This window comes from Danio rerio, chromosome 23 (genome assembly GCF_049306965.1).
Source record: "Danio rerio strain Tuebingen ecotype United States chromosome 23, GRCz12tu, whole genome shotgun sequence".
NCBI classification, from domain to species: Eukaryota; Metazoa; Chordata; class Actinopteri; order Cypriniformes; family Danionidae; genus Danio; species Danio rerio.
In genome coordinates this window covers 4,084,362-4,105,000 of record NC_133198.1, presented here as the reverse complement: position 1 = coordinate 4,105,000, position 20,639 = coordinate 4,084,362, and the positions used below count along the sequence as shown (strand labels likewise).

At 41.9% G+C, this 20,639-nt stretch overlaps 1 protein-coding gene across 2 annotated transcripts in view; it reads left to right on the top strand.

The window, feature by feature from the left end:
* emilin3b (elastin microfibril interfacer 3b) overlaps positions 1–19,629 on the top strand; it is a 28,605-nt gene extending 8,976 nt beyond the window's left edge. The window contains exons 2-6 of one of the 2 annotated variants that reach the window (XR_012398947.1): positions 8,042–8,164; positions 11,434–11,711; positions 15,023–15,555; positions 15,714–19,130; positions 19,254–19,629. Coding sequence is in view for 1 of the 2 variants with exons in the window: in XM_005161925.6 (XP_005161982.2) it covers positions 8,042–8,164; positions 11,434–11,711; positions 15,023–15,555; positions 15,714–17,000 (2,221 nt within the window). In the remaining variant the exon portion in view is untranslated. Of the gene's footprint in view, positions 1–8,041; positions 8,165–11,433; positions 11,712–15,022; positions 15,556–15,713 lie in introns of both variants that reach the window. The other variant, XM_005161925.6, reaches the window with a different exon arrangement.
* The last annotated feature ends 1,010 nt before the right edge of the window (positions 19,630–20,639 follow it).

Here is a 20,639-nt window from a genome sequence, read left to right as displayed (position 1 = left end):
TAAACCTACTCAATACCTAAACCCTACCCGTTTTTCTTGTGGTGCACCTCAGGTGTATGTACCGAGCCCGTTCCTATTGCTATCCATCGATGTGCTGAGATGCTTCCCACACACAGAGGACACACCAGCTGAAAGATATCTCCAATAGCCTGAAACGCTTCTCTACACCATTCCTCTGACAGATGAACACACGTTTTCCTCATGCTGTGTGGTCTTTGTGGCTTTGGAAATCAGCCGGCGGAGCTAATATTCATCTTTCATATGCAGCACACAGATCATAAGCACTGTTTAACACATCACAGGAGGCTCTTAGATCACTTTACATGCCTGACAGTGTGTTAATTTGTCCTTTCAAGAGTCACTGTACTGCAGTTCAAGCAGCATTACGAGCGACTTTGTTTCATATGAGCAAACGCAGATGCCTGGAATAGCTTGAATTGTTGCTAAACATGATTTTATATTTAACGATTGTTGACAGAAACAGAGCCTTATCTGTGACTCTCTTGTTCTTCCTGTTGACTACATTTGATATTGATTGAATCCACTCTACTGTAGATAAGGTTGAGTTGGGTTTCATGTGTTTACATGTGGAACATTTGGACACCTGGACTCATTTTGCTTGACTACGGAGCTTGTCCTTTTTCCTCCAAGTGTGCATTCACCTCACAAACAAACGCTGGGGTCTGTTGTTCGTTACTCACAGGCAGAAAATCTCCAGCCTTCTGCATGTAGTTATTTGCATTCCCATTGCACAGCTCTGTTTAATGCCACCTAAATCGAAGAAGCAAGTCACAGGGGTCATTTCTGTTGGTACTGTAAGCGCAAAATGTGACACACAAAAGACACACTTTTGTTGCGTTATAAGCAGGGCCAGACAGAATCTGTGGAACTTTTTTGCTATTTCTGCACAAATTTTTGTAAGTCTTATGCGGAGTGATTAATTTATGTGTGCATGAGCTAAAAGCCTCCCAGCAGGCAGACAAAATTCTAGGATGTTAATATTAGGTTAGATTTAGGTTGTGATGTCAGGTGATCAAAATTCAGTGACTAGCCAGCATCTAAGGGTGTTTTCACACCTACTGTACACTTTTGTTTCGGAATGTATCTCGTTTGCCCAGTTAGCGCGGTTTGATTGACATATGTGAACAGGGCAATCGCGCTCTGTTCCGCGCCAAAGTAATCGCTCCGAGATCGCTTGAATGAGGTGGTCTCGGCTCGATTGAAACGAACCCTGGAGCGGTTCGATTGCAGTGAGAAATCGATCTGATCCGAGCGCGGTTATATCACAGTGTTTTATGGATATGTAATAGGCTTACGGCTATATGAAGAGAGAATTATGAGTATGGCGGGAAGTTTCGTGAGTCTCCAGATGCCCGCAAACGAGTGATGATCTCCCGGTAATCTTGCGTCTCTCTCCCAGTCCTCAAATAGGCATCGTCGCGCACCCTTCTCACCCCTCCCCACCGCGTCTCTCCTCAGACACGTCACGCGCACACCCTGTCAATCACCACCAAACCACCACCTCTCCTGACAGCTGAGCGGGACTCTGCAAAATAAACCCTGACACTCTGACCAATGTAAGGAGAGTTTCCCCGCACGTGACTTGTTGTAGCTCTTTTGGTCCGATTAGAAACTTTGCAGTGTGAAAGTGAACCGCTCCAAGAGCAAAGAGCAACAATGTAACAATTTTAATCTCTGTTTCGGAACAACTGAATCGATTCACAGGTGTGAAAGCACCCTAAGGATAACGTTATTCTGATGTCCTATGTCCCTTATATTGTTTTTGATTTTAGGTTGTGTTGGAAAATGACCAAAATCCGACATCTTATAGACGTCATAGTGGAAACATCCACGCAACATCAAACTTTAACATCTTAAAGGCGTTTTTCGTCAACATTTAACGCCTCGTGACTAAATAAAGGGCGCCAATGTGATCATGCACACCAAGGCGCAAAATGGCAGGCGTAAAAGTGTCATTTTTTAAGAAATGCCTCATGCTCGTTTTTTGTTTTGTTTTGACGCAAACGCTAGTTGGCAGTGAGGTGTAAATGTTCCTCTGTGTCGAGTTTCTTCGCTGCTGTTTTGCTTTTCCTAAACCATTCTGGGATGTACCAGTAGCTCAAACTCGCTCATTTTGAGGCAGGAACCAGCGGACGTGCAACAACTTTAACTATGAGGTAAACACAAAACTAAACTTTCCATCCGGAGCTCCTTCACAGGACTCCACACTTGTAAACAATCGCTCCATCAGGCTCGCACCATTCACGCGGTTCTCGGTCCCGCCCAGACTCGTCAGCGCTACCAAGCCTACCAATCACAGAGCTTGCGCTAAGCGTTGTTGCGACGTGTAGTTAAATTTTTTGAGAGATGCACGTCAGCGACGCCGACGGCCACGGCGAAGGGCTATGCATCAGCGCCGTAGCATACGCCGGCGTTTGATGCAGAAGTATAAATCAGCCTATAGTGGTAACGTCCACACAACGTCAAACTTTACCATCTTTAGACGTTGATATTTAGTTGTTTTTAGGTTGCATTTGAAAGTGGCCAAAATCCAACGTCGAGCCAACATCTTAAACCAACATCATCTTGACGTCAAATACTGACATTAGTTGCTAGACGTCTGCTAGACATCATAGTGGTAATGTCTAGACAACACCAAGCTGTAACATCATTAGACGTTCATATTAGGTTGGTTTTAGGTTGGATGTTGGACATTGCTCTTGGCCAGACATCAACCCGATTTTCATTTCCAAACAAACTGCAATGTCCCCATGACATTAGGGTATAACATCAATCTGATGTCATGTTGTTGTCCTGTGCCTGCTGCGTATTTAAGGAAATTTTGGTCATCATACAGTTAACATCCGTCATCTTCTCATCAGCGTACCGATACAGCTCTAAAAATGTACTCAAGGGAAAGTAAAAGTAGATGTTTTTAAAACTACATACTAAAGTACAATTCCTGTGAAAAACTACTCGATTACATTAATTTGAGTATTTGTAATTAGCTACTTTACATCACTGCCTGCCTATTATTAAGATATTATCTGTTAATTAGCACTTATAAAGCCCAGAGTCTTCATGATCGTTGCAACCCATTCTGAAAACTTACCTTTATATACAATCCTGGACATCACGAATTATACAGCTAAAAGTATGTATGGCTGCATTTCATCTTTAAAACGAAGACTACAGGGTGGTATGACGTCACTCTTTTCTCGCTTACCAGCTGACCGCTTACCTCAGTATGGACGGCTTTCCCACTGTTAACAGTTTGTTCAATGGCTTGCCATGTAAGTTATAATAATAATAATAATAATAATAATAATACATTTTATTTAAAAGGCGCCTTTCTAGCAACTCAAGGACACCGTACAATCAACAAGAGCAATAAAACAACAAGAGAAATAATAAAATATACACAGCAATAGTGCAGATAAAATTAAGTATTAAAAGCCATCTTAAATAAGTGGGTTTTGAGTCTTGATTTGAACAGTGTGAGGGAGTCAATGTTTCTGATGGCAGGTGGTAGTGAGTTAGAGGATTTAAGATGCAGAGAGGAGTTGACTGTGACGACGGGGTTCGAGTCCAGCAAAGAACAGGTCCAGAAAAAGTGTAAGACAAAAAAAAAAGTACATAACAGAGTGAGAATGCTGTAAAATCTGAAAACGTGGTAAAAAACAAGGCTTCTGCGAGGGCTTTTCTTTTTCTGGATTGCTTTTCAAAACACTGTCGGTTGGGTTTAGGGAAGTGGGGGATCGGGTCGATCTGTCCTTTTAAAAACACTAAGGCTGCGTCCAAAACCGCCTACTACTCAGTAGGTACTGCATTTGAATGTAAACGTACTGCTCGGCTGTTAGAAAAGTACGTTCTATACAGTATGAATGTGAAAAGTATGAATGGAATTCGGACGTACTACATCCGCCATTTTGTCATGGTCACGTGACCTACCTGCGTCAGTTGCGTCGCTTTACTTCCATTTATGAATTCGCTCGCGGGGCATCATGGGATAGCGCAGCATGCATGGGATGCGCACTCCGGAATCTTGCAGGGAGTAGTAAGTCATCCGGGTACTTCTCGTATACTGATTTTCGTGATTTTGGTGTACTATATAGTATGGAAGTATGCGGTTTCGGACGCAGCCTATCAGATGGGTTTGGGAAAGGGGGTGGGTGGAGTTATCAGTCGGTCAGTCAGTCGACAGCGGCATCTGGTGGATTTACGCGAGAACAGCAGGCACGAATGGCACTTGCGAGAGAAATTTGAGGTCTGAAAATGCATACACAGCGCCCTCTGGTGGCTTTATAAAAACAAAAACCGCAAAAAAGTAGCTGCTGGGACATATTGGATGCTCTCCAGAAATGTATACAGAGGTACGTAATCAGAATGAGCCTGGGTTGGATCTTATTCTACATCCCTAATGCTTCTCGATACATAATCCCAACTGCTACCTTAATACCTATTAATAAGTAGCAAGTTAGACGTTTACTGAGGCAAAAGTCCTAATTAATGGTTTGTTAATAGAGAGAACTGAACCTTAAGATGAAGCGTGACCCAGTCTTTATAGTAAGGTGAAGACATGCCGCTTTCCCAGGTTAGTTCACTAAGCGCTCTTGTAATTAGATTCATTAATGTCAGGGGTCAGTGCTCTGAACTCTACACACACTGTGACGGACTGAAGCATTGTAAGAGTCCAGATCTCTGAAGCAGAACCTCTGTTGAACAGCAGGACTAAGGGTTTTGCTGCAGGCTCTGGGGAAAATGCCAGATCAGTACAGCGATGCATGACTGCTCTTCAGTCAGAGACGCTCTCTGTGTGTAAAAGCACATGCGCACGTGGGCCATACACTGCATATTCATGGACAAATGTGGGTTTCCTTGTGTGTTTTGTATGTGTCACTTCAACAAAACTGTGTTTGTTTGACAACCATAAATCAGTTCTCAGCAGCTGTGAACTGTATAACAGTGCTGGGTGTAGTCAGCTACACTCAAAAAAGGATGTTTGTTGTTTGTTCAGACGGTCACACTTTATTTTGATGGTCAGTTTGTTAAATTTAAGTAACATTGCAACTAATTCTCATTAGATTATTAGTAGACTGTTAGATTGGGGTTAGTGTTACCCAGCTAGCAAAATTAATGTGGCTTAAACCCAGCCCACTCCAAACACTTACATCCGGCCCACATACTGAATGGAATGATGGCACTTGGGCGGTCCGCTCCTGTTTGCCAGATCTGGGCCACAATTAAGCCAAAGCAATATCACATATCAGCTAAAATTCAACCAAATGAACCAGAACTGACCATATTCTGGGCCAAAGTTTGCTTTTATTCTGGCCCAGATCTGGCCTATTACTTCTAATAATGGAATAAACATTGGTCAAACATCAGTGAATTATATTATTTCATCACAGGTTGTGCCTCACTTCATTTTGTTTGTTGTAATAAGCAAAATTTTCAAGCGATGAAAGCAAGGCTTTTGAAAACGATGATGCATTTTAGTCATGTGATGCAGTCATGTGACCAACACAGCTAACACGGTTACAGCTTAGGTGCATTCGACTTCATGCAGATCGATCGAAATCTGTCTTAAAGGGGTGCATGCTGGTTAGAAATTTTATCTGGTTGGTTTCTCTGCCACATGTGGCATCAAAGTGGCATCAAAGCTGTGACAGTGCTCAGAGATCGGACGACTGATTCACGCCGTGCAGCATCTGAAGAGCGACTGCATGAGATCTAATGACGACACCGATATTACACGATTGGCCGAATTCACCACATGACAACAACCAAATGTGTGTTTTGGGTTTAATATTGGACAGATTCCGATTCACAAATTTCAAAACAAACAATTCACTTTTCACACCCTCTATATCTTATATACATCATGTTTATCAAAACACTACAAATATTTTACTGCAGTAATCATTTATTCATTCATGCATTCATTTTCTTGTCGGCTTAGTCCCTTGATTAATCTAGGGTCGCCACAGCGGAATGAACCGCCAACTTATTCAGCACGTTTTTACGCAGCGGATGCCCTTCCAGCCGCAACCCATCTCTGGGAAACATCCACACACACATCCACACACACACTCATACACTATGGACAATTTAGCTTACCCAATTCACCTGTACCGCATGTCTTTGGACTGTGGGGGAAACCGGAGCACCCGGAGGAAACCCACATAAAGGCAGGGAGAACATGCAAACTCCTCAAAGAAACGCCAACTAAGCCAAAGTTCGACCCAGCGACCTTCTTGCTGTGAGGCGACAGCACTACCTACTGCGCCAATACGTCGCCCTGCAGTAATCATGTTTTGTTAAATAATCTGGTTATAAAGGCTGGCTTGTTTAAAAAGGTTTATTTTCAACGTTTTTTATACAGACTATTTACTGCATTAAACGATTTAAACTATATATATTTTAATAAATAAGCCAAATATTAACTCAAATAAGTCTTACAGACTTGTAATAAAACAATTATCATCATTGATCCTGCCACCCTAAAGGTTTCTTATCAAATTAAGTTAAGAAACAATTTTGTTGAATAATTATAAAATGATTTTTAGGATTATAAAATATATATATATTTTTATTTCCTGTCTAGCCATTTATACCTGGTCTTTCTAGGAAACTTCTACTGAAAGTGTAGCTCGCTTATTTTAGGAATGTCCTTTTCTTTAATCTTTTTGGATTAACGTGCTTTTTTGAAAATGCTTTCATTATCCAAAATAATCTTAATCTGTTTTGGGTTTTACATTAATATATATTAATCCGTCTTTCGGGTGAGACGTTAAACCGATGTCCAGACTCTCTGTGGTTGTTATAAATCCCAGGATGCCTTTCGAAAAAGAGTAGGGGTTTAACCCATCCTGGCCAAATTTGCCCACTGGTCTCTGTCCATCATGGCCTCCCAAACCACCCCTTATCATAATTGGCTTCATCACTCTCTGTCCTCTCCACCAATCAATCAGCTGGTGTGTGGTGTGCGGTCTGGATGCTGCACACTGGTGGTGGATGAAGAGATCCCCCTCCCCCCCCATTGTGTAAAGCGCTTTGAGTGCCCAGAGAAGCTCTATATAAATGTAAGGAATTATCATTATATTGAAAGTTTTATATCTATAGATGTAAATAAATGTAAATCCCTTCTTAGCATATTCAAAAAAGAAGTATTAGCCTTCAGAGTGATGTTTAAACTCCCAGTGTTTGTGCTCATGGCTTTGTATTTAATAGGCCTGTTCGTTTTTATGTTTATATTACCCTCTCGTTTCCCCTTATTCCTCTCATGCATTTGTAATATATTTAATTCATAATCCCCTAATTGTTTTAAAAATGAACTATAGTTTGTAGAGACTGTATTCTGTTTTATTTTGTAGATCTTTTGTTGTTATAAAAAAATAAATAAAATAATGATGGATGACGCCATGCGATCGGTCATCATGACTGCAGCAACTTTCAGCCCCGAAGTGTCCGGCTGTCCGGCTTGACAGGTCTGTTTTCAACTCCGCCCCCTTCTGCACCTGGCTAATCTTGTTGATCACCGGCTGCAGCTGGGCTTCATGTCGAACGCACCTATTGTAAAGCAGATGCTTTGAATGCTGTCTGTTTTGAAAGCTTTATTGAAGATTAATGTCAGTTTAGATATGCTCCATATCGCCTCTCTTCAAAGAACATGAAACATTTACTGGAAGCTGTTGTTTCTTTGACATTTTGCTTTGCTGTGACGTTTCAAAGAGACAGAAAGTAAATAAATGCCAAGCAGATTTGACACTGGTAAATCGTTCGTAAAATCAGTACATGAAAACGCTTTCAGTCGTAGTGTTGAGCATTTTCTCAGAAAGAATTGAAGATGATAGTGTGGCTTTTAAAATGAAAACACCATTAGTGTAGATGCAGCCTAAATAAAATTCTAGCAGGTCAACAGAATCGACAAAATGTCCAGCAAATTAAAGAGTTATAATATTGTATTTTCTTAATACTTTTGAGCTGAAGACATTTCGCATGTTTATTGATGTTTGCATGTCTGTTTTTCCCTCAACAGGAACTACTGTGCATATGTTGTCCAGAAGAACGTCACCTGTGTAATGCAAGACGGAGTGGCCACATATGTCAAACCAGAGTACACTACCAAGTGCATATGGGGACAGAAATGCCCTGTGCTCGTGTAAGTCTAACACTCCCGAATTCAGTTTAGTGATTCAACAAAAGGTAGGGGAAAAACATGGATTTTCATCTTTTAACTTAAAAATGCTGCCTTCCACACAATTCATTAATGTTGTCCCAACACAACCTGACAAATTTAAATGTATTAAACATACAAAAATGGCATTTTTAAAAATAAAACTCTAGATTTATGATGTTTCAGCTCATCTTAAATAAGCTGTTTGAACAAGCAGCAATTTTTTTGAGTGAGGTCTCAGAGCAGGGCCGGAGTGGGACTCTTTTTCAGCCCTGGAGTTTCAAGTCTTTTTGGGAAAACAGCTGTTTTAGAACTTCAAATGTTCAACAACCCTTACGGTATTATATGTCTTAACAATAAAAATGAAAAAAAAAAAATTATCCCTCATACGAGGTCCGAACCCGGGATGGTGGCGTCATTACCTAGCATGCTAACCACTGTACCACAACAGCAGCGCATTGAAAGGTGACTCATCTGACTTAATATCATCATTAACCTGCAGGCTGCATCTTGCTCACGAGGATAAATTACATAAAAAGAGCAGAGCTGCGGTAAAATAATGAATAAGAAGACTGTGGTCAAGTTAATAAATAAATTATTTTTAAAAAGTGTGACTGCTGAGAGCAACAGATTCTGGAGCTAGGAACACCGGCCCTCGCGGCCAAAAAACAGACCGGTTCTCCCGATTATCCAATCCGGGCCTGTCTCAGAGTTTAAACAGTTTTGTCTAACAATATGTTATTGATATCTCAATTCATCCCACCCCACATAGCAAACAGACTTGGCCCAAATGTGGCCTCATTATGGCACTGCTGGCATGTTGCCGGCACTAGCATGCATGATGTCAACCGAATGTGAGCCATGCATGGCAAGGATGGCACTGCATGCAGGACGGCAAACTACATTTAGGCCAGTTGTGGATGGGAGGTGTGTTTAGGTAACATTAGACTGGGTTATGGCTCAGTTTTTGGGGTTTCTGGTTAAAGGGTGGTGTTGATCTGGTTAGCTTATAGCTGAGAATCGGTACCAATAATAAACCTGCTTTGTGCCAGTTCAGGGCCAGTTAAGGGTGATAAATTGGCTGAGATTCAGGGCAGTTATGGTCCATGTGTGGCTTTTTTCTTTAATCCAGTTATGGGCCACTTCAGGACCGTCATTCTTTGCGGTACTTGGGCAGAGAGAAAAGTTATTGTGTGACCCGGAGCTGGGCCAGAAATCATTTGCTATGTGGGACATTTTAAAATACCATAGTAATAAAAACTAAACGCTGTAGTATTTTTGAACCCACTGTAATGAAGTACTTGAATTAATCTGTTCTTGCTTTGGTAATAAAAATAGTAGGGATAATTTAAACAAACAACCTAATACTCTAGTTTTCTACAACTATAGGCTATATTACATCCTACTACAATACACCACAGTTTACTGTAGTAAAACTAAAGCATACTTCAGTATTGAAATCAGCTCACTGTAACACTACAGTATGCTGGGGTGTTAACTACAAACTGTAAGTTAGAAATAAATACACTATAAAGAATAATACACATTATACTATAAAGGATAATGGTTCAAAAACACTATACACTGCTGTTAGTGGTCGCTGGATGATTTGGTGGAGTTTGAAGGAGTCAGACATGTTTTAATTGTGTCCTTCTGGTGCCCTCTAGTGGTATTTATTTTCACGTCATGATGAAGCATCTGCGTTTAATCGTATGAGATACTCAATCTGCAGATTCACGTGTGTCTGTGTTTTTAGTTTCATCTGAAGTGGAAATCCTACTATTACAGCTTGTTTACTCTGATTTATACTATTTTAGACGTACATTATGTAGCATTTTGATCTGAAGAATGTGTTAAACAATATAATAACGCATCGTATATGAATAGTGTTGTATGCTTGTTGAATAAGTAATATCTTAAAATTTGTATGAAGGTTTTATCTATTTTGTATTTATTCTACCAAGTCATAAATGCACCTTGAGAAAAATTAATCTTCATTTAAGGCAAAATGATTAATCTTTCTTTTTCAAATATTTCCCAAGTGCTATTAAACATATTTTTGCAACACATTTTTAAACATATTACACGCATATTTATTCTAAAAACTAATTTCTTTCATCTCTGCAATGATAACAGTACACATGCAACTCGCCCTTTCAGCTGCAACTCATCACTGGGAAACATCCATACAACCTCATTCACACACATCCACTATGGACAATTTAGCTTACCCAATTCACTTATACCACATGTCTTTGGCCTTGTGGGGGAAATCAGAGCTCTCGGAGGAAACCCACGCGAACACGGGGAGAACATGCAAACGCCACACAGAAATGCCAACTGACCCGGCCGACCTTCTTGCTGTGAGGTGATCGTGCTACCCACGGCGCCATCGTGACGCCCAATTTTCAACTTAAAGTACAATTTAAAGTCCTAACTAGACTGTTTATAAATATCTGTTAATTAACATTTGTTAATTCCCTGCTGAAATAAACATCTCAAACCAGCGTAGCCTGGTTGGCTTGTTTTAGCTGGTTGACCAGCCTAGTTTTAGAGGGGTTTTGGCCTATTCCAGGCTGGTTTCTAGCCATTGCCAGCCTGGTCTTAGCTGGTCAGGCTGGAAAATTACCAGCTAAAACCTACTTGACCAGCCTGGTTTAAGCTAGACATAGCTGGTTTTGGCTGGGCTCACAGCCTGGCTAGGCTGGTCAAGCTGGTTTTAGCTGGTCATCTCCCAGCCTGAGCAGCTAAGACCAGGCTGGAAATGGCTGGAAACCAGCCTGAAAATGTTTAAAACTTCTCTAAAACTAGTCTGGTCAACCAGCTAAAACCAGCCAACCAGCTTAGGCTGGTTCAAGCTGTTTTTTTAGAGTGGTTAACAAGTGTTTTTAATTCATCAAAGGAAGATCTAGGTCCCATAATGAAATTCAAAGCACAAATAAACGGAAAATAAAAACATAATTCACATAATACAGTTAAATGCTAATTTACTGATATTTATTGCCATTTAATTATGGTAACTAGGCAAGTTAGGAAAATTAGGCAAGTCATTGGACAACAGTGGTTTGTTCTGTAGCCAATCACAAAAATTGTTGCATCACTAGTGCTATTATGCCTGAATGTCAGCAGATAAAGCCCCTAAAGTAAATCACCTCACTGATTTAATTGTATCTGATGTAGAGTACAGGGCAGATGTATGGTGAAGTGTGAAGTTCATTGTGTTTGTGACATTCAGTGTGTTTATTTCGCCGCAGGTATCGCACACTCTTTAAACCACAGTACAAAATCGGTCATAAAACCATCACTGAGCTGGAATGGCGCTGCTGTCCGGGTTTCTCTGGAGAGAGCTGCGCTGAAGGGCCGAGCTCGGACACGGACGGCATGATACCACCCTTCAAGGGCTCTTTCCCCCGGCCCGGGCTAAAGGGTTTCCCCAGGGGTCATCCCAGAGTCCCTGAGCCCGCAGGACATCCCGACCACAAGCCCTTCCCTGGTGGGTTCGTCCCAGCAGAAATCCCGAGAAGCGGCTATGGTAAATGCAGAACACAACACTCAGCAACTCCAAATATTCACTGCCAAAGATTTAGGTTAACTTCTCAATAATGTATTGACACACTCGCTCTTTATTTAATTCGTTCATGGTTTGTTTATATACAGGTGTTGGACAATGAAACTGAAACGCCTGGTTTTAGACCACAATAATTCATTAGTATGGTGTAGGGCCTCCTCTTGCGGTCAGTACAGCATCAATTAATCTTGGGAATGACAGTTACAAGTCCTGCACAGTGACCAGAGGGATTTTGAGCCATTCTTCTTGCAGAATAGTGGCCAGGTCACTACGTGATGCTGGTGGGGGAAAACATTTCATGACTCGCTCCTCCAAAACAACAAAGAGGCTTAATAATATTTAGATCTGGTGACTATGCCGGCCATGGGAGATATTCAGCTTCACCACTCTGTCACAGGTTTTGCTGTGTTTATTGATGTATCACCTTCAGGATTCAATGTTTGAACTATTTGTGTGCACATTGTTGTCCAGAATGGTTGGGTAGTCCTTGGTACTGATGTGTCCCTCTAGTGCAAGTATTGGGCTTAGGGAATGCCATAATATTACAACCTAAACCACCCTTCACTCTGGGCATGCCACAGTATGGGTGGTACACTTCTTTCGGGCTTCTCAACACCTTGACTCTCCTGGATGTGGGAAAGACTCGGTGTATGTCAGGCTCAGGGATTGAATCCGGGTTTCCAGCGTGTGAGTGTGGCCACTGAGCCACTGTTCTAAGAACCCGACAATAAGACACTACTTGATTTCTTGCGTAGTTTTATTAATAACAAAAGACAATCTTCAATAGAAGATGAAAAAACAGTTAACAAAAACAGGGAACTTCGGGCTCCATTAATACATAAACTCCCCCCCCGACCCCCCACCCCAATAAAAAAATTCCAAAGTATAACTGACACAAGATAACTAAGCTCAAATAACAAGTAGGGAAACTCCACAATAGGCGACAAGCCCGGACCCTAAATAACCAAGCAAAGAACAAAAGCAAGAAGAGTGACTAATGTACAAACAACTAAACAAGGCACATGTGAAACTGATCTCTGTGATTAAAGGCAGTTTGAAAAAAAGAAAAAGTCGAAATGTTGACAGGGCAGCACTGGCGCAGTGGGTAGCACAATTACCTCACATCAAGAGGGTTGTTGGTTCGAATCCCGGCTTGGTCAGTTGGTTTTCTGTGTGGAATTTGCATATTCTTCCCATGTTGGCATGGGTTTCCTCTGGGTGCTCCAGTTTCCATGACAAGTCCAAAAACATGTGGTATAGGTGAATGGTTAAACTAAATTGTCCGTATATGTATGAGTGTGTATTGATGTTTTTCAGTAATTTATAAAGCGACTAAGCCATAAGAAAAGGAATGAATGAAGTGGTGAATAAAAACTACATGAAAAATTAGCCAAAACCCTGACAGTAAAAGTGGAGTCATCAGAGAACAATACTTGTTTCATATTGTCTAAAGTCCAAGAATTCCACTGTTGGCACCATTGAAACCATTGGTGGAGTAACCAAGGGTTTGGCTATAGCAGATTAAAACTGTGGAGCTCCCAATGGACAGGTTTGGTGGAAACATGGGAGTTGAAGTGCAGTAAGTTGGGGAGCTATGTTTTTCAGACAGCTTCCTCTTGTGGCCATCGTTAATCCTGTTGAATATGGTTCATCCTTCTTGGTGGTTTGCTGACATTAGCCTGGATACTGTAGCTCTTGATTCATCAGAAAGTTTTGCTTGGTCACAGATGCACCAGCGAGATTTCTCCTCTTTTGAACTCTGATATGTCACTCATAATGTAATGTACATTGCAATATTTTAAGCAAAACTTTGCTGTTACTCTGCTAATTAAACCTTGACACGCTGCTCTTACTGGTGCAATGTGCAATCAAAGAAGATTAGCCACCAGGCTATTCAAATTTAGCCATGAAACCTACAACACAAAATTGGCCAGTGTTTCAGTTACATTGTCTAATCCAGTGGTCTCCAAACTTGTTCCTGGAGGGCCGGTGTCCAGCAGATTTTAGCTCCAACCCTAATCAAACAGACCTGAACAGCTAATCAAGGTATAACTAGGTGTACTTGAAACATCCAGGCAGGTGTGTTGAGGCAAGATGGAGCTTAACCCTGCAGGGACACCGGCCCTCCAGGACCAGGATTGGTGACCCCTGGTCTAATACCTGTATATTTACACAAATTTTGGGGGGAGTTCTTATACCTGCTACAGTAACCTTTTTTGCAGATTAGCTTAATATCATGATAATATTGTATAGCGTGATAATTGGGCCAGACTTTATTTTGATGGTCCGTTTGTTGAATTAAGTTACATTGCATCTACATGCCAACTAATTCTCATAAGATTATAAGTAGGTTGGGGTTGGGGTTAGGGTTAAGGCTGATTTATACTGATTTACACGCAAATGTTGCGCCGCAGCCTACGCATGGACGCATAGCCCTCGTTTCGGAAGTGTTATTGTAGAGCAACAGAAACAGCGCGCAAAAGTATAAATGCACGGCTACGCGCACTGCATGCACATTGGATCACACCGATCACTTGTATAAACCAGGCTTTAGTTTAAGTTGACAAGCACTTGCAAAGTTTCTTAATGTCAGTTAAATGACTGTTGAAGGAGCAGTATCAACAGATAATAAGCCATATCAAAATAAAGTGTTACCGATAAAGCCTGGTTTATACTTCTGCGTCAAGTGACCGGCGTAACCCACGGCGCATGCAACGGCCGTAGCTGTGCATTTATACTTCTGCGCGCTGTCTCTGTTGGTCTGCATTAACACTTCCGAAACGCTAGTTGGCAGTGAGGTGTTAATGTTCCTCTGTGTCGAGTTTCTTCGCTGCTGTTTTGCTTTTCCTGAACACTTCCAGGATGTACAAGTGGCTCAAACTCGCTCATTTTGAGGCAGGAACCGGCGGACGTGCAACAACTTTAACTATGAGGTAAACACAAAACAAAACTTTCCATCTGGAGCTCCTTCACGGGACTCCACACTTGTAAACAATCGCTTCATTGGGCTCGCGCCATTCGCATAGCTCTCGGTCCCGCCCAGACTCGTCAGCGCTAACAAGCCGACCAATCACAGAGCTTGCGCTACGCGTCGTTGCAACGTGTAGTTACATTTTTTGAGAGGTGCACGTCAGTGACGCCGACGGCCACGGCGAAGGGCTATGCGTCAGCGTCGTAGCATACGTGTGCGCTTGACGCAGAAGTATAAATCAGCCTAAATAGTTTTATCAATTAATTTCAATAAGAAAGAGTTTCTTTTCTTTTTCTTCCCACAGGTCCAAAGACAGGAGTGACAGGTGAGCGTTTGGACCGAATTGAAGAAACCCTGCGCAGACTCTCTCAGGATCTGGACAGCTTGAACGGGCTGGTGACTGGCATGGAGGATCGCCTGCGAGTGTCTCTCCGCGAGGACACTAAAAAGATGCTTACCTCTCTGCTGGGTGGCGTCCCACGGCTACTGGACACGTCTGTGGGCTTTGGGCTGATCCCAGAGGGCACACCAAATGGCTTAGATGGGGAGGAGAACCTGCCCGGTTTCGGGGAGCTGGTGGGACGGGTGATGGAGGTCAAAGACGAACTGAGGGAAAAGAGCCACATGCTGGATGAGATCCGAGGAATGGTGATGGGACACGATGGCCACCTGAAGAGGCTGATAGATACGGCCACAGGGAGACCTGTCCTGGGAGAGCAGAGGCATCTGGAGGAGCTTCTGGACTCTAAACTGTCCATTGTGAGAGCAGATGTGCTGGACGGCTTTGAGAGGAGGCTGACAGGTCTGGAGACTCACTGTGATGAGAGAATCAGACAGGTCAGATCTTCACTCTACAGCTGAGAATAACTGCACCATAACATAAAAAACAAATACAAAAAAGGGTAGTGGTACAGTAACACTTGGAACGTTTGTAGCATTTACAACCTGTCGGTCCTGCTTCATAAAATTAATAAGTTTCCCTGTTCTCTCCTCAGGTGCAGCAGCAGTGTCATAACGAACACCTAACTGGTCAAGAGCAGATCCAGCTCTCACTGGATGGCCAAGAGACGGGCTTGAGGAAAGAGCTGGGAGAGCTGCAGGCACAGATCCAGGGTCTGACGGTGACAGAGAACTGTTGCGACCAGATAAACAGCCATAGCCGGAGGATGCTCCTGCTGGAGGACACAGTCAAGAGCCTGACCGAGACACAGAGGCAGCTGCAAGTGGACCTGACGGACCAGACGCTCCACATCCACACCCTGCTGGACACCCGCCTGCTGGACCTGGAGGCCAGGATTAACTCCTCTGATCTTGATCTGGATGGGCAAGGCTTCGGTACTCTAGATGGCTTCAGGACTGTCCTGGACGATAAGCTAAAGACACTGGAAAGACGTCTGTTTGTAGCCGTGGAGGAGCTGAGCAATGCCACTGCACCGGCGCTGCTTGAGGGACAAGTGGTTCCCGCACTAGAAACAGAAATAGACAGTGTTCGGAGAAGAGTGGAGGCGGATCTGGATGGGATGCAGAAGCAGATGTCTGTACTTGAGCTCCTCTGCACCTCTGCCTGCTCCCCTGCCTCAAGCCCAGACACAGCCCTCATCCAAACAGATATCTGCAAGGATACAGAGAAGAAAATCACAGACCTTCTAAACGAGCACTCAAGCAAGCTGGACCATCTCAACAGTACCCTACAGGGCCTCCTAACACAGCTGTCTCAGGAGGACACGGAGGGCTCTATCCAGGGCGAGATCACGCTCCTAAAGATTAACGTCAACTCAGTTAACCGCACTTTAAAGGGGCTGCGTGATTCGGTCAGTCTGTTTGCACGGGAGGTCGGACAGGTGAACTCCACGTGGCGGGAGCGAGAGAGCCGACTGGAAACGCAGGTGCAGGGCATCTCAGATTTGGTGGAGCGGCAGGCGTCTGTGCTGGGGTCCGGGGAGCGCAGGCTTGTTCAGCTGAAGGCAGAGCTTCAGGGCTTGCGGAGACGGTTAGCCGGGGAGCTGCAGGGCTGTCGCTCCACTACACAAGGGATTCAGAAAGAGGTGCTAGGAGTGGAGAGCCGGATCTCCCAGGTGGAGGGACAGTGCGGAGGATTGGGTGAGCTCGCAGAAGACCTGGAGAGAATCCGCAGTGAGCTGGAGAGACATTCGGACAGCTTCCTGCAGCAGGTCAGCGGGACACTGGAGAGCCACTCGGAGCAGCTGCTGCAGCTGAAGGACGGCCTGAGAGACTGCATGAGCAAAACGGACTCCGCAATAGAGCGGAGCGACGGCCAGTAGACCCTAGGGAAGCCACAAGGCCTGAGGTTGCACAAATCTACAAAATGTTGTGCCCTCAATAGGGCATTTTGTCTTCTACTTATTTTGTTCAAGTCTTTATAGTGATTTAAAGGGATAGTTCACATGAATCTGAATTCATCTGTTTATGCATCCTTCACTTTTTCCAAACCTGTTGAAGATTCTTTCTTCAGATTTACACTAAAGAAGATATTCTGAAGAATTCTGGAAATTGTTGACTTTCATAGTATCTGTTTTTTTCTACTATGGAAGTCAATGCTTTCTTCAGCTAGCTATTTTTGTTTTCATCAGATAAAAGAAACTCATTAAGGTTTGAAACAACTTGAGGGTGAGTAAAGAGTAAATACATTTTCATTTTTGAGTGAACTGTCCCTTTAACTGAGTTTTGTTAACTTATATGATGATAGTGTGACTGTATTAAGCATATTTGACGAGTTTTTAAAGGGATAGTCCACCCAAAAATGAAAACTTAGGGGTCATTGACACAGATCATGTTTTTCCATTTCAATGTGCTACTTTTCTATTGTTTTTCTATGCAAACGTGCACTGTCAAGTTAAATGAATGTCTCGCACATGAATGTCAGTTCCATAACAGTAGACCAGAAGAACTCAGAGACGGACAAGTAATTTGAGCTCATGTTTACAGTTGCAGGTTGGCATGACAACTTATTTATTCAACCCAGGTTGATTCTGATTTTGTACCCCTATATACATTTCTGTAGAGTGCCAAATACGTCCCAGGAGCTATATTTATTTGCAGTTATTATTTTCGCGAATCGACCTGAGGTCGTTGTGTGCTTTTTCAATTCTCAAATTTCTCTTGCGACGTGTCTGCTGTTCTCACGTTAATCCAATAGAGGCCGCTGAAAATTGACTGACTGACCAACCGACCGATCCCCCATCCTTCCCTAAACCCAACCAATAGTATTTTAAAAAGCACAGATTTACCCGCCCACCCCCTTTGCTAAACCTAACTGCAGTGTTTTAAAAAGCAATCCAGAAAAAGAAAAGCCCTCATCTGATTTTTACCACGTTTTCAGATTTTACCACATTCTCACAATTTAATTATTATTATTTTTTTTATTGTTCTTGTTTTACCTGCTTTCTGGAACCGTTCTTCACCGGACACAAATCTCGTTGTCATCGTCAACTCTGCTCTTTGTCTCGTCCGTCGACATGCGTGTCGACCTACCAGACAAACTGGTACCAGAAGAAAAAAAAAACATCCACACAGAGGTAAGAGGTCAGCTGGTAAGCACGAAAAGAAACAGCATCATACCGCCTCGTAGTGTTCTTATAGCTCTGGCTACATAATTTGCGATCTAATGAAATGTATACAGGGGTACGTTTTCAAAATGAGCCTATGTTTGATTTATTCGAAAGTAACATGGCAAAGGAGAGATTTTTGCTAGAAGGGATACAGCTACGGTTGGCAGTTAATGAAAATTATTCATATTATTTATTTAATTACCCATAAATTTTATTTTATTAACACCTACCCCTATTTTATTAACACCTAACTCTCACAGTACTGTAAAAACAGCTGTTATACCAAGAATTATTCATATTATTTATTAAATTAACCATTTAATTGTATGTTATGAAAACCCTACCCTAACCCTAAACACAACCCTTAGAGTAATATAAAACAGCAGTTACACCAAGAATTGTTCATATTATTTATTAAATTAACCATTAATTGGATGTTATAAATACCCTACCCCAACCCTAAACCAACACTATCTCAAAGCAATTCGTATCTTTTTGATTTAGTGACTAATTGTATGAATTCGTATGATGTAATTCGTACAATTTAGTACGATTTGCTCATCCCCCCAATGACGGTTGGGTTGAGGGGTGGGGTTAGGTGCCACGCCTTCTTTTTAAAATCGTAAAATTTTATACGACTGAACTCGCACAAATTCATACGAATTCATACTGGCAAAACGTAAAATACTTACGTTTTCTCGTGAGATCAGGCTGCCCTAAACACAACTCTCACAGTAATGTAAGGATTTTTTAAGGAGACCTTTTTAAACCATTCCTGACTGCTGCATTTCGCATTTTTATACACAAACATGCGTTATGTGTGAAAGTACCCTTAATCCTTATGTAGTTCCAAATTTTCATCAGTTTCTTTATTCTGTTGAACACAGAAAATATATTTTGGTGAAAGCTGGGAACCAGTATTCATTAAATTCCATTTACTTAAAAAAAAAGTTTCCATTTCTCAAGATAACGGCCAGAAGAAAGAAACTCAAACAGGTTTGGAATAAGTGAAGGGTGAGTAAATGATGACAGTGTTTTCATTTTTGGGTAAACTATCCCTTTAAATGAAGTATCGGATGTGTAAAACACAGGAAAGCGAATGTTCTGACACTACTAAGCTGCTACGGGTTCTCATGGCAAATACTGTTCTCTACCTTCTCATCTCAGCATCCCAGTCATCTCCTTACTGTTTTAATTACTGTAACACAAACGAAGCTACACATTTTTTTTAAAGGTTTGATGTGTGTGAATAAGTTGTTCAAAAGTATATATTTCGCATTATTAAAATGCTTTCTAAGAGATTATAATTTTTCATGAATAAAAGTGGACTGTGTGGACCGAAGAAGTAGATTGTCAATTATTTCTTTTATACTTTGCTAAATATATTTTATAATTTGTTTCAGCAAGCAGCAGCATCAAAAAATTCAAACCATTAAGACAGACAAGAATGCAATAATGTCATTTGGTTATTAAAACCCTAAATTAGAAAAAGTTGGGACAGCATGACAAAATGCTGAAACAAATTTTTGAAGCTGCGTCATGGCGATTAGCTATTTGAGCGTGTAGACTGGACGTCTGCACCTGGGAGTACTTCGTGACGTCTCTGAGTGTGCTGCATTAATTTATGAGAACCAATGCAGTGCGCTCTATTGTGTTTGCAGTGCAACTTTATTTATATGCATGATAGCTTCCAAGACTGTTTTACCTGAAACAGACAGCAGAGAGACGCCATGTTGTGTAGCTAAAACAAGTGGGAGAAGAAGAATTGTTTGGAGATACGGGTCATTGTAGTGTTTATAAATGTGCTGCAACTAAGGTTTGTTTTCATTTTCCCGCTATGAGAGCGCAGCTGGACTCACGTATGGAATACAATGCACGCAACACGCAGCGGAAACATGTTTGTACAGAACATTTTTTACTCAAGAGCTTTTCTCATCTGGAAATGGTAAAATTTGGATTTGCTGCTTGTCTCCTTTTAAGAAAAACGTGGCAACAGCTAGTGTTGATTGTCCTGTCTTTACAGATTTGGTAAGAAAGCGATCAGTGTCTTTGTGTCTTTGTTTGTTTATTCAGATGGCAAAGTTAGCTTGTATTGTCAGCAGTACTCTTTTAGTGTTTAAACAGACCTTAGTTAAAATGGTTTCTAAGTTACTTAGCTTACAGTACGTTAATATCACTACAATATTATGAGCTGAAAGATCTGCTGTAAATGCTGCTGTCCGAGTGTAAACATGTAGACACCGCAATCAAACTATTATCGACCGCCATGTTGAATTTTCGACACATTGTGACAGGATAGTGTACAGGATAGTCTACACACACGGCTTTCTGACTTACCCTGTGTATCTGTGT